Below are 26,006 nucleotides of genomic sequence, written 5' to 3' on the forward strand. Positions count from 1 at the left end.
GTGTCATGTTTTTTTTATCAAGAAATTGAATCTTTATACCAAGACGGAATTGCTGCAATGTTTGTTCCTGCAAAAAAAAACTTTTATAATACAATTACACTGCGAAAACTCCGGTGTTAATCTAACACCAGCCCGGAATTTATATAATAGGTCCACACCAGAGATTATTGAAACAACGCCAGTTTGGATTCAAACCGATACTGTTATAATACTATTTGGTGTTGTATAAACACCTATTCTGGGGTTAGACCAAAACGAAGCAGGTGTTTTTTTAAACTTCACTGTTGTGGACATTTAAATCAACACCAGAGTTTTTGCAGTGTAGTGACCTCTGGTTGTATGTTAAAAAGTTACCTGTCTTTCTTCGTGTTTTCCCATGACCTCTATGTCATTCCTTTTTATAAAAGTATGACCTTTCACTCAAGCATTCTTGTTTATTTTTGTGATGACAACATCTATGTTACCTTTTTAAGCCGCTGTTTTGGCTTGAGAGTCTGCTTCCTCATTGCCTCCTAGGCCACCGTGTGCTGGCACCCATTCAAAATTCACTTCTATTCCAAACCTATTAATTATCATAAATTTCTCATATATTTCAATTATTATGCTACTTTCCTGGAAAATGTTGAGAGCTTCTGATGCAGAATATGAGTCTGATGAAATCACTACCGCTATCGATCGGGAGATATTCCTCTACTCATTCTAAGGCCATAATAATCATGACAATCGCTGCCAATTCAACTCTCATGATATTTACTTTGCATAATCTGATGAACTTTCGGTGTAAGTTTCGGTGTAAGTTTCGGTGTAAAAAGCTGAGCCCGTTCTTCCATCTTGTGACCTAGAAGCATCCGTGTAGGTTCGGAGAATGTGAGACCATTTTTAGTCATTATTTTGTTTGCATATATTTTTGAATTTCTTATTTACATGTTCTTTGATAATCACAAAAACATTTGTAGTACCAAAAAGGTCTACTTGTACAGTCTACCTATTTTTTTCAATTTATAATCTATTTGATGTGATGTGACATCATCTGCCCACCTGATGAATATTCATAAAACATGCCTAGAACTGTTTCACCGGAATAATCAATGCAAATCTTTAAAATTCAATAACTTTGTAATTTGTTATCCGATCGAGTTTATTGATCAAATTTTCAGCATGTTGTTTTATTTATTGAGATATAAATATTTCCAGCCTAGACCATCCCTTTGATATGTGAAAAGAAAGAATAAAGAAGAAAATTGTATAAATGTTTATCAGACGGCTTGATGACGGGCATATATGCCATGGCTGTCATGGCCAGGCCTTGATCGAACCTTGGACTTTATTATCCCCGCTAGCCTTGGAACACAGTGACTGTACTCGACCACTCGGCCACGCCCACAGCATCTCTCGATCTCCCGAATTCCGAAATTTGCCGATCGCTATATCGATCCGATCCATCCGATCCCACATCACGCATCCGCGCGGTATATGCGCCCCGGCCCCACGCGTTCATTTTGGTGTTCCCATGCTGCTAACTCAGTAACTGGTTCATTACCGAGGTAAATAGATTCTCGAGATATGTCATCTGTTTATGATTGTTGTTGTTAAATTCGAATATGAATTATGCTTGGTTGGGATAAGGTGCTTGGGTTGGGTTGTTTAGATTTTAGTTTAAGTTTCAGCAGCACATGCCTGAAGAATTAATATGAATGTGCAGGACTGCAGGATGTCATTTGTCAGCCGGGCCGATTTTCCACGCCGACGTTCCGGCGCATGACGTAACCACCGGTTCGAAAGGCCCTCCGCTGCTTGGCCTTTGCTATCCGCGGCTGTGCCTGTGCTGTGGTGACACCGAAGTTTGTGTCGGGGTTCCAGACCTTAGAGTTAGACAGTAGTTAGTTTGGCCTTATCGTCATCCAAGCTAAGTCACTGGGGACAAACTTGAGACACACCTTAAATATCAGCAATCTTTCAATAGAAATTAGGATCCACGGTTGGGAGATTTTCAAAAGAAATCTATTGTTCGCGATGCGAAACGGTGTGAAGCTTCTCACGGAGCGGGGACTTCCTTCCAGTTCCACCACACGTTTCTTTCTTTTCACTCCTGTGGCGGTATATTCTTCCAAGTTGATGAAACAATGATCAAAACACTAAATAAGACAAAATTAATAACACTAAAAACCCCGGGGGGGGGGGGGGGGCCAGTTCCATTCACGAGTGGATACCATGCGCGACCATTGGGTCTCGAAAAGCACCCTAAACACGTAATTTCCATATTCTGAAAATGCACCCCTTAACAAGTACTGACGTGTGAAACCCTACTCTTAACAAGTATTGGAAACAAAACGATACTCTTGGCAAATATTCCCCGAAATGAACCCCTAAACAAGTATAGGAATGTTTTATTGTTACGGGTCCTTCGGTCGTCGGCTTTACCTTATTTGGTTTAGTTCGACCCCACCTTCTACACCTCGCGCAAATCGGACTAAACACGTAGTGTTGGGGCAAAAAGGACATCCTTTATAAAACATTTTATTTTTGTTTCATCATCCCCGCAAAATCGACCCTAAACACGTAATTTTCCTAGTGAAATAGATACCTTTTTTCATTATTTTTGTGTTTTTGACACCCTTATCACGTTACGTACGTAACGTGCCCTATCGTGAAAAAGACATCCTTTTTACGTGTTTTTTTGGTCGCGCATGGTATCCACTCGTCAATGTAAGTGGCCCCCCCGGGCTAAAAACACTATTTAACTGTCTAAATACTCCTCGTGATCCGAGTCCCCTTCTCGTGTTGAGTTCGTCTAATTTCCCATAGGAGGGGACTTGGATAACGAGGAGTACTATTAGTCGTTATCCAAGTCCCCTCCTATGGGAAATAGGACGAACTCGACACGGGAAGGGGACTCGGATCACAAGGAGTATTTAGACAGTTAAATAGTGTTTTTAGTGTTATTAATTTTGTCTTATTTAGTGTTTTGATCATTGTTTCATCAACTTGGAAGAATATACCACCACAGGAGTGAAAAGAAAGAGACTATTTTTGTATTTCACAAAGTTCAGTTTATGTAACTGTACCAGATCTAGATCCATAATGATATAAATTATAATGACAATTAAGCCTGGTTTACAGACTTTCTTGTGAAATCAGTGTTTACTGCAACTACAAGTACTTTCATTTATCTTAAAGTCTAATACTCTCATGAATCATGTTGTTGACCCAAAAGTATGATGTAGGCTAGATCTAGACCTCTAACAGTTCTAGATATTGAGTAGAATACTTTTTTAGGCCTGACATTAGGTAGGTAGTTCGCAACCGCGTAGCCAGGATTTAATTTTGGAGGGGGCGGTAAATGCACGCAAAGCGTGCCAACACTTACAGAGCGCGCGAAGCGCGCTCCCTAGGGGGTGGGTGCAGGGAGGGGGAGTTTCCCCCTCCCGCGCGAAGCTTTTAGTGTTTCATAAATTAAAATGAAAAGGAGCCGTTTCTCTTGTCTCTAGTACCTCCAATTCGGTTGACTATATTGCGATTTTGAACCTTGTTTTCAAAAGTGATTGTGAACGCACAAAAGAGGTATACAATGGAGGAAATTAAAATGATAATAACTCCGCGCGAAGCGCGGAAGCTAAAGTGTTTTATCAATTTTTCTTGCCATAAAAAGGGTCCCGAGAAAAGGGTATTCTCAAAGATATATTGAAACTTTCTTTGGAAAGATCAGATTTGATTACAAACAATTTAGCATCAATGCATATTTTTAACTCGCAAAACAGAGGAGAAGATTGGTAGAGGAAGATATTCCTCCCCGCGCAGAGCAATGAAACTCTGAAATTTCAAAGGGCGGACGTTTCATCAAATGTAGATATCTCTAATACCCAATCGTCTCTAATTCAATTGATTTTCTAAGATTATTGAACTTCATTACAAAGAAAATAGTGCGCATAAAGTTGAAACTTCTGTGATTTATTGAAACTATCTATCTATATAATAAAGGATGATTAATTTTTTTGACTTATCCTGAAGCGCTTCATTTTGAATATAAAGAAACTTAAGTGTCATTCAAAATTTCAAACTGAGGGCGCAGGACAGGAGATGAATGTATACAGGGAAATGACATGAAGTTTAATACAATTTGATAAAAAAATATTGTACTTTTTTATTTAATACGACACGAATTCCATACCTTCCTCTTTTAAAATTAGGAACCTGTTTGCCCCCAAATTATGATTGTTTATAGTAATGAGCTGAAAAGCGGGAGAAGCTGACTTTATGGAGGTGACGGCAGAAACTGATATAAAGATTTTACCCGCTCGGAGCCGACCAGACCAGAAGTTGCGCGATCAATTGAAAAAAAAAGATAACTTCATATATTTACTTCGGCCTAACCTTACTCAAATTCATGCCCTAATGTATACAATTTTAACTTTAACTGGCAAGAAGCACATAGCTGAGGTGGAAAAACAGGGTTAGAGAAAAGGTGGGGGAACAATGGAGAACTTCAATATTGTCATTTGACCGCGCAGCGCGGAAGCAAAATTCATATATGAATTTAGAGCAAGAAGAGTGAAGGAGTTTCTCTTTTGAGTGAGAAAAAAATAAAGAATAAAAGAAAAAAACACAAAGCTACCTTTCTTCCCTTTCCTCCCTTTTTCCTTTTCTCCTCTCTTTTTTCCCTTCTTTTTTTTTTCTTTTTGGGGACGTTTTGGGGGGGGCGACCGCCCCCACCGCCCCCCTGGCTACGCGCCTGGTAGTTCGTCAGTGGCACTAGGTCGATTTGTGCAGTAACGTTGGACATGTGCCCTGCCCCCAAAAAATTAAAGTCAATAGATCATGTACTGTAGATCAAGGTGAGTTGGCCTCAAAATAATTTTCTTTCTCTGTTTTGAGTGAACAGTGTAACTGTTAGACCTAGCTTTAGTTGAAAATGAATGTAATGACATCTTCACATTTTCTGGCAGCCAAGTTGAAATTGAAATTGAAAAGGTTTTATTAAAATTATTGCACTTTGCAGCCAAAAGGCTGAATTGCGTACAATTTACAGGTATGTATACATAGAGTGTACATATTTCAAACGTCAAACTTGAGATGATGATGAAAATATAATGCAACTTAATATATATTAAAAGGAAAAAATGAAGTAAAAAAAAATACAAACACTGAAAATGAAAGGTGGTGGTGGTGGAAGGATGCTTTTTGATCATCATCATCATATCAGCCATGTTCAGCCCACTGCAGGGCGAAGGCCTCCTCAATTTGGTGCCAAAGGTGCTTGTCTTGTGCTGACGCAATCCAATTTATACCAATGAATTTTGTGAGCTCGTCACTCCATCTCAATTTCTGTCTACCCCGATTTCGTGATCCTAGCCATGGTCTCCATTCTGTGATGCGTTTGGTCCACCTATTATCATGTGATCTTGCAAGGTGGCCAGCCCATCTCCATTTCATTGATTTAATTGCTTTGATTATGTCTATTACTTTAGTCTGGTTCCTAATCCATTGTATGGTTTTCCTATCGCGTTTTGATATCCCTAGCATTATACGTTCCATACTGTGTTGAGTGGTTTTTAATTTCTGTTCCATTTTCTTTGTTACAGACCAGGTTTCGGAACCATAGGTCATTGCCGGTATAACACATTGATTAAAGACTTTTCTTTTAAGGCAAATTGGCATATTGCTCTTCATAATGTCATTGAAATTCCCAAAAGCGATCCATCCAGCTCTTGTCCTCCTTTTAACTTCTTCCAGTTGTTCATGATCCATTCTGACATGTTGCCCAAGGTAGATATAATGATCTACTCTCTCGATTTCAGAATTATCCATTATGATTCTTTGCTCCGTAGCAAATTTGTTGAACATTACTTTTGTCTTTTTCATGTTGATCTTCAGCCCTACTTTGTTACTTTCAGTGTTGAGATCGTTAAGCATATTTTCTAGCTTGAGGCCATCATCAGTGATTAGAATGATATCATCGGCAAACCTTAGGTGATGGAGACACTCGCCATCAATGTTTAGCCCTGTACTTTCCCAGTCTATTTTACGTATTATTTCCTCCAGTGCAGCGTTGAACAGTTTGGGTGAAATAGTATCTCCCTGTCGCACTCCTCTGTTAATGGGGAATTCATCACTGTCTTTGTGCAGTTGAATGGTTGCAGTTGCTTGGCTATACATTTCCTGAATTAGTTTAATGTAGCTATGGTGCACACCTTGTACCTGTAAGGCTGTTATTACTGCCTGAAATTCTACACTATCAAAAGCTTGTGCAAAGTCTACAAATGCCACACACAAGGGTTGTCTGTATTCGCAAGTCTTCTCTAATAATTGGTTTAGTGTGTGGAGATGGTCTGTAGTAGAGAAACCACTTCTGAATCCGGCTTGTTCCCTCGGTTGATTAAAATCTAGAGTTCCAGTGATTCTGTTTGTTAGAACTTTTGTAAATAATTTGTAGGTGTTTGAAAGTAAGCTAATTGACCTATAGTTTTTAATATCCTTTATGTCTCCTTTCTTGTGGATGAGGGTTATGATTGCATTGTTCCAGCTGTCTGGTGTTTGTGTTTTTACTAAACAGAGTGTAAACAGCTTGGCCAGCTGTTCTAAGATGACATCGCCTCCATCTTTAAGGACATCCACCAGCACCTCATCGCTGCCTGGTGCTTTACCACGCTTCATTTCTTGTAAGGCTTTAGCAACCTCATCTACTCCTACTGGAGTTATGTCCTCATCTGCATCTAGAGTGCTGATTGGTGCATCAACATGGACCTTGCTGGAGTACAAGTGTTGAAAGAAAATCTTCACATGATTAATTATCTGGTCTCTGTCATGAATAACACTTCCATCCTCCCCTTTAATAACTATCAGTTGTGATTTCCCACTGGAGAGTTTACGTTTGGTTGCTTTATAGCTGCTATTATTTGTTATGGTCTCTTGGACTTTCTTTATGTTGAAGCTGCGAATTTCACTTTTCATACGTTTTCTTATTGTTTTACACAATTCTGTATACTCTATGCTATCCTTCTGTGTTGATACCTTCATCTGTCTCCTTTTTCCCATCAGATCGAGTGTCTCCTTTGTGATCTTGTCAGTTGTTTGATTTTCCCTTTTACCTGCTATCTCAAGAGCACAAGTTTGGAACAGTGTGAGAAAATTTATTGTAGATATCATTTATATCTTCCTGGTTTACTTCATCCTGAAGCACTTGGAATCTGTTCCTTAGCTGTAGTTGAAACTCATCCTTACGTTGTTTAAGTTTGTCCACATTTAGGCTGGCATTCTTCTTCCTTATTAGTTTACTTCTTTCTAGCTTGAAATTGACATGCATTTTAGCTCTCACAAGCCTGTGGTCACTTCCAGTATTGAAACGATTAAGCACGGAAACGTCTGTAATGATGTCCGGTCTGTTTGTGAGAATAAAATCGATTTCGTTCCTGGTAGTGCCATTTGGGTTTTGCCAAGTCCATTTTCGATGTTCCTTTTTCTTGAAGAAAGAGTTCATTACCTTAAGACCTCTGCTTGAAGCAGATTCCAGTAGACGATCTCCCCTATCATTCCTAGTGCCTATTCCAAATTTACCTAGCATCATCTCACTATTATCTTCCCTTTTACCAACTTTAGCATTGAAATCTCCCATAACTATAGTAAAATTTGCTTTGTCTTCATCAAGTAGTTTAGCAATTTCCTCATAGACCATATCAACCTCTTCGTCCGCATGGCTAGAAGTTGGAAGGTATACTTGGATGATTTTCATGGTTTGTTTCTTGGAGATTTTTAGGATAATCTGGGATACTCTGTCTGAAGTGCTCTTGTAGCTAATGACATTGGATGCTATGGTCTTGTGAATAAGGAAACCCACCCCTCCTATGCTACTTTCCTCCTTTCCCCTTGTGTACAGCAAATGACCACTTTTTAGTTGTTGTAGATGTTCCCCACGGCGTCTAACCTCACACAATCCGACTTTGTCCCATGTGATGTTGCCTAGTTCTTTTTCGAGATCATATAGCCTATCGTCTCCTAAAATGGAACGTACATTATATGTACAGATGGTCACATCCTTTAAGGAGCCTGTCCTAGCCCAGAGATTCTTAGCACCCTCTGCTCCTTCCTTACCACAGCCGCTCCCGTAGCTGGGCAATCCAGAGCTGCTGGGGACTGAGGGCCGTTTCTTTCTTTGTGCTGCCATAGTCTTGAGGGGGTGTGGCCTTGACTCACCATGCTGGCCACAGTTGCATGTTGGTGAGTTGTGGATGCCGTTGATCAATTATGATTCCTCCGCCTTTAGATGGCATTTCCTCCATCAGGGTCCCACTACCCTCTCAGGTTACCTGAGTTGGCCAGGTTATTTTCCGCTGCCTGGGGCTCGGCGTTGGCGTTTGCTGGCAGTACTGGCTCACTGAGTGTATCAGTGTAACGCCACAGTAGCAGTCAGGTTCTAATACCCCTCCTGAGGTCATGACCTCACTGGCCAGACATTATTTTTGATAAACATCTTAATTCAAACGATAAAAACTTAGTTTTAAGCAGGTAACAAAAACGAAAGACAAGAGGGTGTCTGGGGATGAGCGAGCAGTCAAGTTCAATGCACAGCTCCAGCCAGGGATTGCCAATCGCACCACAATACCATTCAACCTGAGCAATGGAATTGGTTATTCAGATCCATCGCTCAGGCAGAACATGCTCTCCTATTATCTCTGATTATCTATGAATGACAATGTGACATGTTTCCATCAATTCCATGGCTCCTCAAAGAGGCTCAAACACTCCACAGCTAGTCTAATTCAGCATATTAAGACTTTAAAATGCCTATTTTTAGCCACTAGCCCACACAGTAGAGCCTATGCTACATGTACATGTATGCATTGCCAGGCACATTTTATGGAGTAGTCTAGACCCTATTCAAAGTTTCAAACCTTATTTTTAGGAAATGTTAAGGTATGCCCCGAAGTGAATGGTACTATTGGTCCATAGTTTTAACCAGAAGCTCGAAATTATGGCAGAGTATATTTTATATTTTGGATCAAAAATTTTAAACAAAAGGAAAAAACGGAATAACGGCTTACCTTTTATCTTCTCTTGTCACTCTGATGGTCTTGTGCTCTTTTCTTAAATAATATCCAATTTTAATGAAATCCAAGTTTTAATAGTTAGTTAGTGAAAATGTCGGAAAAAGTCAAAGCATAAACTGTAGTCTAAACATCTTCTTACCGAGCAGACGATCAAATGTTTACAAATGTCTTTATATCGAAAGCTGGCGCTAGATTATCGCAGGTGATCGGTCAATAATTGAGCCATATTCGCCCCGCCCACGAAAATTCAGCTCGAATTGGTTTCGTATATCATGTGATAATTGTGACTTCAGGGAAGGAAGCTGCTGAATATTGTTGACGTTTGAAGCGTGAAGTGCCTATTGTGGTTGCACGTGTGGATTCAAAGGAAATTAATTGCTGGATCAATATTTAGAACCTGAATCTTCAAAGTCTGAAGAATCAGTTGCAGCTGATGACTATGCTGCAGCCATGATCAAAACCTCATAAAAATCTTTAAAAATCCGTTAAGGATGAGCTCGGTCAAAACAGCAACTACACGAGGAACATGTATAATAACTAGGGGTCTGGCTGCACAGCTGGGAAAACCTTCCTTCGATGACATCACAATGATTGACAGGTCGATCGGTTGACTCTTTCAAAAAAATTTAATGGGCGTTACTATTGGAGTTCTTTTCCAAGGAATAACTCAACACCGGTTCGTAGTACTCGGGAACTGATGGCAAATTCGTATTTTTTAAGTAAAACTACCTAATAATAGATATGTATCTAGAATAAGATGGAATTGGTGTCATGGGACCTTTAATGAGTGATTCATAGATCTGTGTATTTCTTTTCATTGATCCAGCTCCAGAGGTAACCTGCCACCAACATGGGCATCGTGTCGCTCGTCAAGCAGTCACCGATTGTTCACATCTGGCTCTTCTGTATCCACATAATAAGCGCCCTCATTGTTACGTCGGGGCAATTGTTCACCCTAGTAATATGGCCCTTCAGCAAGAGCTGGTATCGGAGAATCAACGGGTACCTCATTAATCTCATGTGGCTGCGTAAGTTGATGTCCTTGTATTGTTCAACGCCGACTTAGCTTGTTCTACGCGAGGAAATAGGCTGAATGGCAAACAAGCGTACCATCCACAGTACAATTTTATTCATTACGCTTAGTAAAAACGAAGGTGCAATACCCGTATAAGCCTGGCTAAATGCGCAATGCTGCCCAAGGTCATGTGCGCTTTGTGGGATTTTGCTTTTCGCTTTCAATATTTAATGCAACATTTATATGCATGTAGCTCTAAGTTAGAGCACTTAATACAGATGTTTTTGCTGCAAGCTATTACCCCGGCTTTAGCACAGCTACCCTGATCGGACACTCAGGCATTCTAGGTCTAAGAATTCCTTCCTACTGGGTACCCATTTACTACATCTGGATGGAGAGTGGCAGATGTAGATTAATGCCTTGTCAAAGGACAAAGTGCTGTGGTGGCATTTGAACCCCAGACCTTATGCTTAATAAGTCTAGAGACTCAACCATTGAGCTACTATAGAATAAGCTTCCTGAAAATATTAAAGAATGGTCTTCTGATCTATTCAAGACTGTTAAAGTGTTACGTCTTCCAAAGAAAAATCAAAATTTTCCCAATAATGATACAAGTTGGTTCCATATTACTTTTTTTTTTCATTTTCTTTCTCTTTCTCATTCTAACTTCTTACAGTGCTAAGAGACTTAACTGTACTTTGCCCTTTTTAAAAATTGAGTATTGCTATTATTATTACTTCTCTTTCAGAATGTGTATGGTTGACGGACTACTGGTCAGGGAGTAGAGTTCATTTCTATGGAAGAGCAGGACTCATGGAGACAGTCAGTACACACCACTCTCTTCTGGTGGTTAATCACAAGGAGGACGTGGACTGGTTGGTCATCTGGCAAATAGCCGAAAGGTTCAAGATGCTGAGAGTAAGTCCCCAAAAGGCAATTTATCAAAAGTCTGTGTTGCCTACATGTATCCTTTGGAACAAATAGGCGTGTGTAGAAACAGAAAAATCAAAGAATAAGAATAAAGAAAGTTTGAGAAAAATCGGACAAATAATGAGAAAGTTATGAGTATTTGAATATTGCAATCACTAATGCTATGGAGATCCTCCCATTGGCAATGCGACAAGGATGTGTGATGTCACTGATGAACAACTTTCCCTTTGGTGGACTATAAAATACCCTCAAAATGTCTCTTTTTGCTTTTTCTTACGATGATACAAACTCTTTATCCATTATGTATTCTTAAAAAATATGTATTACATGCCCTCATGTAGAAAGAACACATGATCTATGGATATATGTGATAAAAGTGGCAATTCAAGTGAAATATATACTAAAGTAATGGGGAGAGTTGTTCATCAGTGACATCACACATCTTTGTCGCATTGCCAATTTGCTATCTCCATAGCAATAGTGATCGCAATATTCAAATGCTCATAACTTTCTCATTATTTGTCCGATTTTTCTCAAACTTTTGTTGATCTGTTTCTTTGATTTTTCTGTTTTCACACAAGCTATCTTGTTCCAATGGTTTCATTCTTCTGTAATGACTATCTTGCTTTTACATGTAATACCCAATACGAAATGCGATGCTTGCTAACGAAAAGGTGAGGTAAATAAGTACCGGCAGGAATTAATTCCTCAAAAAGCTGTGCGCATCAGAATCGGTCTACAGTTTAGCTGGGGTAATATAGGAGCGCCTTGAGCACCTAGCAAGGTTGACATGTGCGCTATACAAATCCTATATTTTTATTATTATGAAAAAGGGCTTGCAGGATTCCTACTGGAAAGACATGCATTTGACTACTGACATGATGCCTAGAACCATCGTAATTTCCCCCATGATGATTGTGTCCAGAGCTACCAAGTCTCACGCATTATGCGTGAGACTCAAGCATTTTGGACTCTTGTTCATCCCCACAAGTCTCTGTCTCACGCAACTATCACAGCCTATCCCCATATACATTGTACACAATGTCTGTAATGTTACTCAGATTCACAGAAAATCTCACGCATAGCTGGTCTTTGATCTTGGCATCTCTGTGTGTCATAATTTGTTGACACAGGGTTTGCTTATGAAGTACTGTAATTTAATTGAATCTGTATCTACTGGTTTTGCTCCTTTATTATACTTAGCTGATCAAATTATGGATTCTTTGCACACAACGCCCACATATGCCCATTGTTAATGTGTCCCACGTACAAAGAAGGAAACAATTAACACATGTGCTGTTTAATCTATTCTGAAAATTTTCTTTCAATTGGAGTGTTGTGGCCCAGTGGATTAGCCTCTGGAAACAGAGGGTCATGGGTTCGAATCCCAGCCATGGAGTAATTTCCTCCGGCAAGATATTTATACACATTGTACTTCACTTGACCCTTTTGAGGTGAATGAGTACCCGGTAGGATTTATTCCTTGAATGCTTCAGTGCCTATTAATATGGCGGCTTAGCTACAGCCGGGGAAATATGATACCAAGTATCAAAGCTCAGTTGAGTATATGCACATAGTACAGGCCTGTGAAATCTCCGCTATCTAGCGGAAATCCGCTATTTTCATTTTTAAGACCGATTTCAATTTCTGCTTTTTTTCTGTGTTCCATTTCCGTTTTTGTCTCACCTGCGAAGCAAAGTGAGACTATAGGCGCCGCTTTTCCGGCGGCGGCGTCAACATCAAATCTTAACCTGAGGTTAAGTTTTTGAAATGACGTCATAACTTAGAAAGTATATGGACCTAGTTAATAAAACTTGGCCATAAGGTTAATCAAGTATTACTGAACATCCTATTAGAGTTTCATGTCACATGACCAAGGTCAAAGGTCATTTAGGGTCAATGAACTTAGACCATGTTGGAGGAATCAACATCGAAATCTTAACCTGAGGTTAAGTTTTTGAAATGTCATCATAACTTAGAAAATATATGGACCTAGTTCATGAAACTTGGACATTAGGTTAATCAAGTATCACTTAATATCCTACATGAGTTTCACGTCACATGACCAAGGTCAAAGGTCATTTAGGGTCAATGAACTTTGGCCGAATTGGGGATATCTGTTGAATTCCCATCATAACTTTGAAAGTTTATGGATCTGATTCATGAAACTTGGACACAATAGTAATCAAGCATCACTGAAAATTTTGTGCAAGTTTCAGGTCTCATGATTAAGGTCAAAGGTCATTTAGGGTCAATGAGCTTTTGCCGAATCGGGGGTATCTGTTGAATTACCATCATAACTTTGAAAGTTTATTGGTCTAGTTCATTAAACTTGGACATTAGAGTAATCAAGTATCACTGAACATCCTGTGCGCGTTTCAGGTCACATGACCAAGGTCAAAGGTCAATGAACTTTGGCCGAATTGGGTGTATCTGTTGAATTACCATCATAACTTTGAAAGTTTATGGATCTGATTCATGAAACTTGTACATAGTAGGCCCGTTTCGGGTACACGTGTACACGCACGGTCAAGTCAGTGCACGTGTACTAAATTCCATCACCGTGTACACGGTAGCATCTGCATAAAGCTTGCATGGGGCTACAAAGTCATTGAACAAGCTCACAGCCTCACATTAAATGTTAGTTCTCAGACACTGCACATGTATTAAATACTAATATGTCAATATATTTCAATTAATCCAGAGTGAGTTCACTTCCAAAATCGCCAATTTAATCCACATTCTTTCTGGAGACTCACGTTTTTGTACCACAAAATGGGTCTGCTCCGGTCTCGAAAGCTCGAAAGCGTTGCTCAATCACACTCAGAGTCAATTTGAGAATCACCAATTGCGATAGCGATCATCGCTTCAACTTACGTGTTATACGCTCGCATGCATGTGCTACAAGCCTACAAACGCTCTTCAAATTGGCAACATAATAATGAAAATCAATCGATAATTTCAGTTACACTTATTCTGCAGCGATCTGTGCATGCATGTACGGTACAGTATACAAAATGCGCATCCAACGAGCGTCGGCGCTAGCTCGGGCCCTGCACTGATTTTGTTTTGCATTCTTTATTAATTCAATGCGCTGCTAAGCCGAGTAAACTTTTAATTTGCACCAATTTTTGTGGATTGTAACTTCAAACTTATCAGGTAAGCTTTAAAACCGTGACTTAGGCTATATATACCCTTTTTTATGACATGTTGATGCGGGTCCGTGTCGACATGAAAACAGAACTCGCTCTCACAGTGTTTACGTGTACACGTGCATCAAAAATGGACTTTCAAAACGGCCTATACATAAGAGTAATCAAGTATCACTGAACATCCTGTTCGAGTTTCAGGTCACATGATCAAGGTCAAAGGTCATGTAAGGTCAATGAACTTTGGCCATGTTGGGGTTTTTTGTTGAATAACCATCATATCTCTGTAAGTTTATTGGTCTAGTTCATAAAAAGTGGACATAAGAGTAACCATGTATCACTGAACATCTTGTGCGAGTTAGAGTAGTATTCAAAGTCAGCACTGCTGCTATATTGAACCGCGTGATGCAGGTGAGACGGCCAGAGGCATTCCACTTGTTTCTTAAAATTCCGCTATTTTATCCAAAACGGCTGGAAAACAAGTCTAGGTAAATGGATGTGAGCAGAATGTGTGTGTTGTGAATATACACGTTACGGGGCCTTGTATTTTGCCTTCGCGAAGTTTCGAATTTTTAGTATACACTATATGTAACTCTATGAAACTGCTGCGGATCACACCGTGCACTGTTGCCGTTGTTTGCATACAAACGCAAAGCAGCGGCTCAAATCGCGATATTTTGTGACTGGTAAATACGTCTGTAAGGATGATGACGTCATCCAAGATGGCAACTTACGTTGACCAACGAAAGGATCGAAGATGACGATGTTTCGATCATTATTTCAAAGGAATTAGCGGTAACTGCGGTCTAAGGTACGATATTTCTGAATTTGGAGCATTTTTTCGTAAATATGGATGTGATTTTTTTTCATAATGTGACATTTTATGTACAAAAAACGATCGGAAAATCGGGTTTCCACTGTTAGATCTAACGTTACTGCTAAAATACGTTGTCTGTACGTACGGACCTCCATGTTCTTCGGTCTATGTATTGGTGAGTGAGCCAACGCAGTTCAGCGGAACAACCAAACTACAGAGACTGAAGCTTTTGGTCTAATACACTGTGAATCGTGATGGGCAAATGCAGCGGCTTAGCGATAGTAAATAATAAGGTAAATTTTCAGATTTTTCCGCTATTTTTTTGAAACCCCACTCACAGGCCTGATAGTAGCTGCGCTATATAAATGGACATATTATTGTTTATCATTGTTATTCAGCTAATAGAGGGTCGAGTTGATCAGACTTTATTCGTTTGTCCATTCAATGACTATGAGATCTGCAACTCAAGTCGTGCGTGGCAATTAACACAATGAGTTTGCATTCACAATGTGTTTGGATACCCCCACATCCATCCAATCAAGATAAAAAGCAAACTCAAGCAACGGTAAAACGTAGGGAAAATTTAGAAATAGTAGCATTTGGTGTTCATTTACTCTCTATTTCACTATAAAAAAAAATAAACTGTAATAATTTTTGTTTACGGAACCTGTGTGTTTATTGTGATATTGAGAGTCAGTGAATGTCAAGGTACCGATAGTGCTTGCCAGATTTGATTTACTTCAAAGGTCATCACTTCGCTGTTTACGAGTCATTGTTTCAGGAACTCAGCAGGCAATATAATATTGAGAGAGACCTGTTGTTTGCTTAACCCTATATAGCCCGGGGGGTGCCTAAAAGGTCCCCCCCTCGACATTTTTCGTGATAATTAATTTCTAAATGCAAAAAAATAAGAAAATCGGGGGTACACTTGTGGAGATATAGCACATATCCATGACCAATGTCACCGAAAATGGCAATTTCCATCGACTTTTGTGTGTACAATGTATGGGTTGTACAAGAAGTGTTGTCAGAAGAATATTCATTTATCTCTAATTTGCATAAGTATTTTCACTTTTTGATGATATAATGTAAAAATATAAAGTAAATATCACCTTTCTTCAGTACACAACTAGAAAAAAAAATTTATGCCCAGACGTGGTAATCAATATGTGAAATTCAGAATTTCGATAAAAATTAGCATAATTAATTACTATTATAATCTAATAATTATACAATTTCAATACAGTTGAGTGAGCTGTCTTTTAGATTACATGACTGGCTACTAACATGCTTGATTCCATTGCATTTTATCAAAAGATGGGGGGGGGGGAACTACAAAAAAGTGAAAATTCCTTGAAAAAATTTGAATATTTGCATAATTAATTAGATAAATAAAAAATGATAATAAATATCACAAATTTGACAACGCATTCTTGTAAAATACATGATGAGACACCCACACACCAAATTTGGTCGCAATCAGTCGATAAACGGCCGATATCTGAGGGGGTCTAATAAATAGCCCCCCCCCGGGCTATGCGTTTTCAAAATAGCCTGGCGTACTAGTACATGTATATCTCTGAAGTGATTAGAGACATCATTTCGATGTATAAAAGCGGATTATTATGATTTTTTATCAATCATCTGTTTGTCAGATAGGCGCAGATCAAGTCAAATTAGACACATTGGCCCTGTATTCTGAAGTCAGATTTAACTTAAACTCAGGTTTAAAGTTGTGCCTTAAGTATGGATAGCCAATTGCTACATAAATTTTTAACAGTAGAGATATCTTAATTCAGCTCATTTGGCTCTTAAATCATTCATAATTATCTAGGAATTATAAATAGACGATTGTCTTCACCATCGATGAATTAGGAAGCAGCACAGTAAATAAAAGAAACTTACGATTTATTACAAATTTTGACATGTTTGGCTTCCCATAATTTTAGCATAGAGTTTATTTAAAGACCATGGTCTAAGTTAAACCTGACATCAGAATACGGGCCATTAGGTTTGAGAGTCTGACTATTTTCCCCCTAATATGTGTTGTGTCTAACCTTGCTAGACTCGCTGCTAACGTCAGCTACAATCTTCTAAGAAAAGACCAAGGGTAGACTGCATTATCTTCCATTAATCCCCCAAATATTGACCAAGGCATGAGTCATGGTTGATAAATGTTGATAGTATACATGTACCCGTGATCTTTGTATACCATTGTGTATGTACAGTATGCCTTTGATTTTCTTTATCATGTTCAGATACAGACATCCCCATCTATTAAGGCCAATAAAAAGGGAAAAAGTAGCAACTGCAGACAAGTGGCCTTCATCTGCGTGTTTTTTTCTTTCAAATGGGGACAATCTTTAGTGGCAAAAAAGACGGGCTTTACATATACACAGTCACATATTTGAGTGTTCCACACTGAAATATATACTCTCTTTTTGCCACTACCTCAATATGAAAGATTAGACCCCCCCAAAAAAAAAAAAAACTGCCCGACTGAGATTATATAGTTTTAGTTCGAATTACACCCCGTTATGTAGTTGAAAGGGTGGTAAAAATCTGATGAAGCAAGATATTAGGCATGTGACTTCTGGGCCCTGTCTCACAAAGAGTTGTTATTGATTAGATCGATCACAAATATGAAAAGAATACACCTTTTGTTATCCCATTGGATGTCTGTAATTGAATATTTACAGATGTGTATTTACAGATGTGTCTTACAAAGAGTTATGATTGATCCAAATAATCTCAACTGTATGGAAATCCACCCATACCCTAATCTCCCAGTAAACAAAGATAATCACACTGAATCTTCAAGAGAATGATGAATGTGTGATTATACATCATATCTAGAAATATTTTGAACAAAATTTTAGATGTTAACGTTGCTCGCCATCGGTTAATCAGATCAATCACAACTTTTAGTAAGATGGGGGCCCAGATATGAATATTTATGCCTGGGATCGACCTTGGGGCTCCATGACATTTGCTCCGGCGACAATTGCTCCGATGAAAATCTGTACTTTAAGTCAAGCATAAAATCAAACCTCCAAAAATAGATACAGCTTACTCCTTATCTTTAATTTTTTATGAATAAAAAACTCTATCACATTCCTAACACTAACTCTACGCCTTCTGATATATTAAGACTGCAGCAAATATGTCTTAGGAGAATATGTTGTGTCACCGACCTTGGATGTCACCATCCAAAAGACATGTTCAGGGCTCAAACCTTTACATCAATTTGCAGGTTCCCCTATGTTGCTTGCATTACAGGTGCTTGTAACAACCCCAGTGCAGTTATGATAATAATAATAATAATAATGTCTTACTTCACCCAGGATACCCACTTCATTTCTCCCACTTGCCCCTGCTTTACATGGTATTGTAATTATTACCCTGGCCTTAGTACGGCTATCCTGCTTGGGGCTCAAGCTTTCAAAGAATTTGATACAGGGTACTCGTTTACTACACCTGATTGGAAAATGTAAAATATAAACACCTGCAAAAGTATGAGAGTACTGCGGTGGGATTCAAACCCCGGACCTCATGGTTCGTAGTCCTGTCACCTACAGTGTATCAACTCATCCATAACACAAGGCTCCACACTGAACTTTTTTTTTCTTGGTGGCCTGATCAGTCCACCGAAATCATAAATTTCATATTTTCGATGGTCCGTAAAGCAAATTTAGTGGCCCTAAAACAATAGAAAACAACAGAATTTATCTAACTTTGGTAGCCCAACCGGGCAACCAAGTGTTGGCTTTTACAGAATTTTGTGGCCCAACTCTCATCTTTGGTTGCCCCGGGCCACTGCTAATGTTGAGCCCTGCATAACACCTTTATTATGATATGTTTATGTAGTGTCCTTTATTTAATACTGCTTTGATCCTTTTTTTTTCACAGGGAGCCAAGTGTCTGATGAAGCAGGAGATCAAATACGTTCCCTTTTATGGATGGTCATTCTGGTTGACCGAACAGCTATTCGTCAACAGGAACTACGCCAAAGACAAGACCAGTCTAATGAAACAACTTGAGAACGTTACAACTTATGACTTTCCCACTGTGGTAAGATACCATTCCAGGGAATAATATTCCTGGCATTGTAAGTTGCTCCACATTTTTGAAAGACTGCTATGCATGAAGTCTTTTGTATAACCTATTTTTACAAAGGACTGTACATTTATAGTTGAGCACTTTTCTCGTGACCAAAAATGCTATTCAAATTTGTAAAGCAAAATTATTCTCTACATGTATGAAGCTTGCAGGCTACCCATTAAAAAAGAGTTGACCATCATTCTTTTATGGCAACTTCAACTTTAATAATGGATGTTATAGTGTTGTAGCCTTCACAACAGATCTTTAGATGGGCAAAGTTGTGAAAATTGCCTTAGAACCGCAGTAGGGGAATTTCTTATTCAGTTATGAAACTGCTTTGAATTTCTCTCATTATGTTGTTGTAGCAGCAGAAAAGTATACAATTATTGGTCTTTGGTTGCATTTAAAAAAATATTTTTAACCAGATGGCTTATGCATGTATCTGTATCTCTACTAACATTGTAATTCTTTATTGTTTTTAAAATAGTTATTTATATGTTATGACATATTTTGGCAATAGGTGTAATGGTAATCTTGTATCAGTATTGTTTATTTTCTTCTTGCTTTTTCAAATTTTTTAATTCTATGGTTTCTTTTGGCCCTGTTAGTATGATGTTATGTTCAGTTATTGTTTTTGTTTTCTTTGGAGGCCTGGATCCATACCAATGAACTAAATTTTAAGTTAAAATTGTATTCCTCAAAGGAGAAGTCCACCCCAACAAAAACTTGATTTGAATAAAAAGAGAAAAAAATCATCAAATCGGATGTAAAATAAGAAAGTTATGGCATTTTAAAGTTTCACTTATTTTGAAAAAATAAATGAGCCAGTAACATCCAAATGAGAGAGTTGATGACATCACTCACTCACTATTTCTTTTGTAATTTATTATATGAAATGTGAAATATTTTCATTTTCTCGTCATTGTCAACGTGAAATGAAGTTTCAATCCTCCCTGAACAAATGGAATTCCATTATTTTAACATTTTGTGCTTCAGGCAAGGAGGTCCTAATCGTCAAATTCGTAAAAATTGAAATATTGTATAATTCAAACAATAAAAAACAAAAGAAATAGTGAGTGACATCATTGACTCTCATTTGGATGTAACTGGCTCATTCATATAACTATTTTGTTGAAAATAAGCGAAACTTTGAAATGTCATAACTTTCTTATTTTACATCTGATTTTGATGAAATCTTCAGCATTGTGCTTGTCTGATTTTTCTCCATTGATTCAAATCAACATTTTTCTGAGGTGGACTTGACCTTCAAGGAAGAACCAAAATAATTACAAAATTTCAAAAAACAGTTGTCATCTTTATTGCTGTTTATTATCTATATAAATGTTATGTATTGTTATTATTATTATTGCTGATATTTATGCTGTTGCTTTGGCAATTTTCATCCAATGCAGACACTGATATTTTGCGAAGGCACACGTTATACCAAAGAGAAGTACGAGAAGAGTCAAGCATTTGCTCGGGAGAATGGACTACCATGTCTGAAGCACCATCTTGTTCCAAGGACAAAAGGTTTCAACCTGTGTATAGAGGCCTTCAAAGGCAAAGGTCAGTAGAGAGACACCCTTTAAACATTGTATAATTCACAATGGGGGTCCTTTTAGGACAAGTTCACCTCAGCCAAACGTTGATTTGTATAAAAAGAAGAAAATAAATGAGACAATAGTGGATGTGAAAGAAGAAAGTTATAAGATTTCAAAGTGGCCAATCGCAAAAATTGGCTACCTTTGCAATGGAAGTATAATATATGTGGGTAGGGGAGAAAGATTCAGGCAAGAAAATTCCAAGTCCTGCATGTTTGAAATAGAGTGTCATGTGCAAGTTTTGATATACTGTACATAGATCTAGATTAAAAAATAAATAAAGGTCTTAAAGTGCTTGAGGATGAGTTTCATATGCATTTTCCTTTATTTGACTGGTCCACCAGTTGGCGAGAACTGACCAGCAGTAACTGGTCAAAACAAAAATTGTTATGACTAGCCCTAAATCGAACATTGTACACTTCGTATCTTCTTTTGACAGTTCCTGTGATATTTGATGTTACAATAGCCTACCAAGATAATAAACAACCCTCCATCTATGATCTTATCTGTGGAAAAAAGTTTGACTTTCATTTCTATGTCAGGTGAGACTTACTTAGAATTTCTAGTTCACTAGGGTGACTTGGCTAACCCTTTACCCGTATTTAGTGGTCTGAATATGCAGTCTGAGGTCCCTGCCAATGCCTTGTCCATCAAAGCTTCCTCTCGTTCTTTATAACAGCCAATTTTATTTGTGCTAGTCTCAGATGAAGACCCACTTATTGATGAAGTTTTAATCAGGATCTGTGCCTGCAACATGATGCGGGCTTGACTGTTTTCTTTGTTAATGCATATTTCCGTTTTAGATCTCTGATTTTGGAGTTGTAGAGAATAAAAGATGATGTAATTTCATGAATTTCTACCGTCTGAATTCTTTGTTAAAAAATTTCATCTTCAGCGCTATCATACATCAAGATCAAATACTGGGTAACTTCAGAGCACGACCATAATTATACCATTCTTATATGCGTAATATGTGTGATTTCGCAATGGAGAACCCCCTCCGTCATATGTCATATGATCCACACCTGTTCACAATGGGGGGAGTAGTTAAACAGATTTTTTTCATAGGAATAAGGTCATTGTATCTTTTTTCGTCATTTTCCGTTGAGTACTGCAATTATCATTGTGTAATTTGATCATAGACTGTCATGCAGACTTGATGCAAAATGAATATACCAGTTTGTAATTACATTCTGCTTATGAGTAGTAGAAGGTTCTTTGTCTGAGGCAGAGAGGCACAAGGGACCAACTGTTGCTGTGCTAACTGTCAGATGAAATAGATTGTCTGCCAAAATGTCTGACAAGTTCTTTCATGAAACGCACCCAAAATCTGCCTTTTCACAAATTGTTTATTCCTTATTTCAGATATTACCTCCTCAAGTTCCCTTGAGTATCACCACATCTCGTAAAGAATGCACTGAATAACATGATTTTAATACTCGGTGGAAAGAGAAGTCCACACTATTGAAGTGGGAACAGTACCCACTGAGGTGTGTAATGTATTCTCTGTTTGGCAATGGTGGAGGCATACACTGACTGCTTTATGAGTCACTACTCCATATAGGTTGTGAGTGTGGATGATAAGATTATAGGATTAAATACCAGTTGTGGTGATGATCTCTAATTGAGCTCCAACAGAATCTCGAAAAAAGACCACCCAACTGTTTTTATGTGAATGTATAAGTATGTGACAATAGATGGCTCTTGAGGAAAGTGTTTAATTGCTTGGAAATGAGAAAAATAAACACTGAATTCCATCAAATATCGGGCATTTTTTGAAGTAATATTAGAACACTGTCCCACATATTCTTCTCTGTGTGAGTGATCATCTGAATTATCAGTTCTGAGCCAAGATTTCATGAATTTACAAGGATATGTTTATGTACCAGATTTACATCTAAATAAGGTGGCAATTAACGTTGATTTTAAAACAATTTTTCATGAAATCTTCTCATGAAATAATTGTTTGCTGCAACTACTGTCATTTACCTTTAATGTTGAATTAAAGTACAGCATAAAGAGAGCAATAACACTAGTGCGGTCAAGCAAAGGAACAAAAGGCACAGAGTGAGGGGGATGAGTGACAACAGTGAATTGATAATAGCTATATTAAACTGAGTCAGGGGAAGTGTAGAGGTAGTGTGGGGTGGAGTGGGTTAAGTGCATGAAATAAATGTTTGCTACAACTACATTCTTTTACTTTAATTTTTTGATAAAACTTTTCTCCTTTTCAGAGATCTTCCATTGGATGAAGTACCAACTGATTCAGAAGAAGCTACAGCACAGTATTGTCATGATATTTACAAACAAAAGGTAAGGTCCATGCTAAAATGCCACTTAGTCTGAGCTCATTGTGTTATAATCCCCAAGGAAAATAGTTAAATGGGGGCTCAAGACTAATTCTTCCCCCGAAATGCCCTAAAGAGCCCCCGAAAAATAAAAAAAGCCCCAGAATTTCATTTGGGACCAATGTAAACTTTAATAAATATAGGAAATTTGGGCTGTTGAGCTCAAAATTAGCCTCTGAAGAAAAAAAATCTGCTAATCCGTGTCTGGCTTCAATTGGATCCTTATGATCTCACATGGGTCCTGTAACGATTAATCGTACTTCTGATTTCACGATTGATTGCACATTGTAATCGATGCAATTAATCGTGCGAAAAATGTTCTGAAATAATTGTCAAGTTTCGTTTTGCTGAAGGGACCATTCAATAGGAAGCCTGGTGCCAGTCTCACAAAGAGTTGCGATTGATCCGATCAATCTCAACTGTGGGAAGCCAGCAAAGTCTTCACATAAAATGCATGTTTGTTCAAAAAAAGTCTAGATATGAATGTATATCCATAAATTCATTGATTTTTTGACAATTTGGTACGTTCTCCCTCGTTTACAAAGAATGTTTTGCAAATTTTTTGTATATGATTATAACACTTTGGATTTCCATAGAGTTATGATTGATAGAATCAATTGTAACTCTTTGCAAGACGGGGCTCAGAACTGTTCTTACCATTCCATTTGTCCTTTCGCAGGATGAGGCCTACGACTACTTCCTTCGGAACAACACGTTTGAGGGTTACGATGCCACTAGACCAGGGTGCATCCCTCCGCCCACCTTCCTGCCTCTGGTAGTGATGTTGCTCTGGATGTTGGTTGTAGGTCTACCCATCATCTACTATTCCTTCGCCATGCTCTTCTCTGGATCAGCTGTGCTGATCGTCACGATCTGTGGAGCCTGTTACGCTGGTGAGTATAACACAGAGTTCTTTAGATCAATTTTAAGGCTCTGTAACACAAAGGTTAGTGATTAATCGCTAATTTGAAAGAGCAATTCTAATTGGTTCCTAGTCAGTCTACTGACCAAAATGTGCATGTAATGAGGATCCTGATAGGCCGCTTCATTTGGCAACTAATCGCTGACCTTTGTGTTACGGGGCCCAGGGCAGGGGCCATATTCGGAAAATTGTCTGAAGAGAAATATTCTTGTATCTTTATGGAAATATGATTAAATCCATGTTCTGAAAACTCTTATCTTTTCTTGTAACTTTCACTAAGCGCTTATGACGTCAGAGTAAGAATGATGTGTAAAGTTAATCACGGCGCATATATCTCTGTATGCAAGATAACATATCAAGATTAAAAGTATTCTGATAATTCTCTTATCTTTTTGTTCTGTTAACTTCCTTGCAAAATACAAGAAAATTTACAAGAGGTAGGGGGCTATTGTAACTTAATCTTGAATTTGATATTTTTGGGTCAACAATAATAATTTCTTGCTGCATCCCGCAAGAACATGTTTTACAAAAAGGGGACATTCCAAAGACGTTATAACGACAAATTAGTAGGCTTTTCAGCAATTGAAAATTGGCATTCGAGATGATGAATCTTTGCAGAGAAAATACGACTCTGAGGAAAGCCATGTGTATTATGCCATTTGTCAACAATGCACTTAATTGTTTTTAGAAGGGACGCTTCTTTTGGTTGACCGAAACATATGAAAAGTTTAATGATTTATTGATGATAAAATATTAGGCAAGTCAGGGCTAAAATAACGGACGTCCTTACAGAGATGAGACAATTTTCACAATACCGACTTAAGGAGAATTTTAGCGAGCTGTTATCTTGCTGAGTTACAAGAAAAGTCATGACAATATTCAGAATACCACCCCTGGGCCCTGTCTTACAAACAGTTATAATTGATCTAATCAATCGTAGATCTTTGGAAATCCATCGGTGTCATATTTTTTTATACAGGAAATTGCACAATGTCCTAGGTAAACAAAGAGAAGCACAGTGAGTTTTCAAGAAAACATGGAATAATGAATATAAATCAAAGGTAAAAAATATTTTGAGCAAACTTGTATAATAGATGTTGACTTTGCTGGCCATCAATAGTTGCGATTGATCGGATCAATCGCAACTCTTTGTAAGACGGGCCCCTGGTCTTCAGTTTGATACCTAAGCCAGAATCACTGTTTTCCAAATTTCATCTATTAGGGTTGATTTACTTATGGCCAGACAAGGTCAAATGTTACAGAGTCTATTGCCTTGTTCCGTGTCATTGCAGTATTCAGATTTTCCAAGTCCATGATGAGAGTGACTGATGTGACGAAAGGATCAACATATGGGAGCAGTAAGGAAACGAAGAGCAGAAGGTTAGAGGTCAATCGACACAGGGTCAGGGGTCACATCAAATGGCGACCAGATACCATTGTCTAATGGGGATAAGAAAGATTCCTGATTAAGTACTATACTGTTTTTGTGCAAATAAAAGTAGATTTACACAGCTCGGCTCTATCTGATGAAATTATAGTTTATGCAAATTATATTCAAAGCCACATATGTACTGTGCACTTCCTGATTTGTTTTTTATGGTACTGAATGAGAGCACTTTATCATGATAAATTTGCACTCGTGCATATGTACTTATTTATAGAATTAACTTTTAATTGAAAGATCTTAGCCATGTTCTTGTTTTTATATTCTCAGTGTCTGTCAAGTCAGGAAATCATGAAATCATCTGAATCTTCTTAACTAGTTAAGATTCAATATGAACAGCTATGTAAAAGACAGAATGAGAATGGCTTCATATCACTTAAAGGAAAGTGAAGCCCTTGTAACAAGATAGCTTGTGCGAAAAAAGAAAATCAAAGAAACAGATAAACAAAAGTTTGGGTAAAATTGAATGAATGATAAGAAAGTGTTATAAGCATTTGAAGTTTTGTTCATTATTGTAATGTAGATCTTCCTATTGGCAATGCGACAAAGATGTATGATGTCACATGTGAACAACTCTCCCCATTTTTTATCTGTATATTCACTTGAACTCCCTCTTTCATCACATCTTTCAGAAGATC

At 38.1% G+C, this 26,006-nt stretch overlaps 2 protein-coding genes across 3 annotated transcripts; one reads left to right on the plus strand and one right to left on the minus strand.

Annotated features, from left to right (window-relative positions):
* The first annotated feature begins 1,436 nt into the window (after nt 1-1,436).
* LOC121414428 (1-acyl-sn-glycerol-3-phosphate acyltransferase gamma-like) lies at nt 1,437-25,796 on the plus strand. Of its 2 annotated transcripts, none has more exons than XM_041607603.1 (9): nt 1,437-1,544; nt 9,868-10,069; nt 10,805-10,974; nt 18,862-19,023; nt 20,466-20,619; nt 21,094-21,196; nt 22,889-22,967; nt 23,682-23,895; nt 25,217-25,796. In XM_041607603.1, exons 2-9 carry the CDS (start codon nt 9,892-9,894, stop codon nt 25,366-25,368), a joined length of 1,212 nt encoding a protein of 403 aa, XP_041463537.1. In that variant the 5' UTR covers nt 1,437-1,544; nt 9,868-9,891; the 3' UTR covers nt 25,369-25,796. The 2 variants fall into 2 exon arrangements, with proteins under 2 accessions (XP_041463537.1, XP_041463538.1); XM_041607604.1 differs by having other exon boundaries at nt 1,469-1,524.
* On the minus strand, nt 7,094-8,158 carry LOC121413132 (craniofacial development protein 2-like). The gene has a single exon (XM_041605895.1). It carries the CDS (start codon nt 8,156-8,158, stop codon nt 7,094-7,096), a length of 1,065 nt encoding a protein of 354 aa, XP_041461829.1.
* Nucleotides 25,797-26,006: the final 210 nt, after the last annotated feature.

This window comes from Lytechinus variegatus, chromosome 4, assembly GCF_018143015.1.
Source record: "Lytechinus variegatus isolate NC3 chromosome 4, Lvar_3.0, whole genome shotgun sequence".
In the NCBI taxonomy this organism is placed as follows: Eukaryota; Metazoa; Echinodermata; class Echinoidea; order Temnopleuroida; family Toxopneustidae; genus Lytechinus; species Lytechinus variegatus.

What these genes read in the sequence shown, in the direction of transcription:
- LOC121413132 (XM_041605895.1), bottom strand. Translation starts at nt 8,158, where the DNA reads ATGGCAGCACAAAGAAAGAAACGGCCCTCAGTCCCCAGCAGCTCTGGA.
- LOC121414428 (XM_041607603.1), top strand. Translation starts at nt 9,892, where the DNA reads ATGGGCATCGTGTCGCTCGTCAAGCAGTCACCGATTGTTCACATCTGG. An exon ending in AAAGGTTCAAGATGCTGAGA is followed by an intron (nt 10,975 to 18,861) that starts GTAAGTCCCCAA and finishes TTTTTTTCACAG; the next exon opens with GGAGCCAAGTGTCTGATGAA. An exon ending in GACTTTCATTTCTATGTCAG is followed by an intron (nt 21,197 to 22,888) that starts GTGAGACTTACT and finishes TCTCCTTTTCAG; the next exon opens with AGATCTTCCATTGGATGAAG.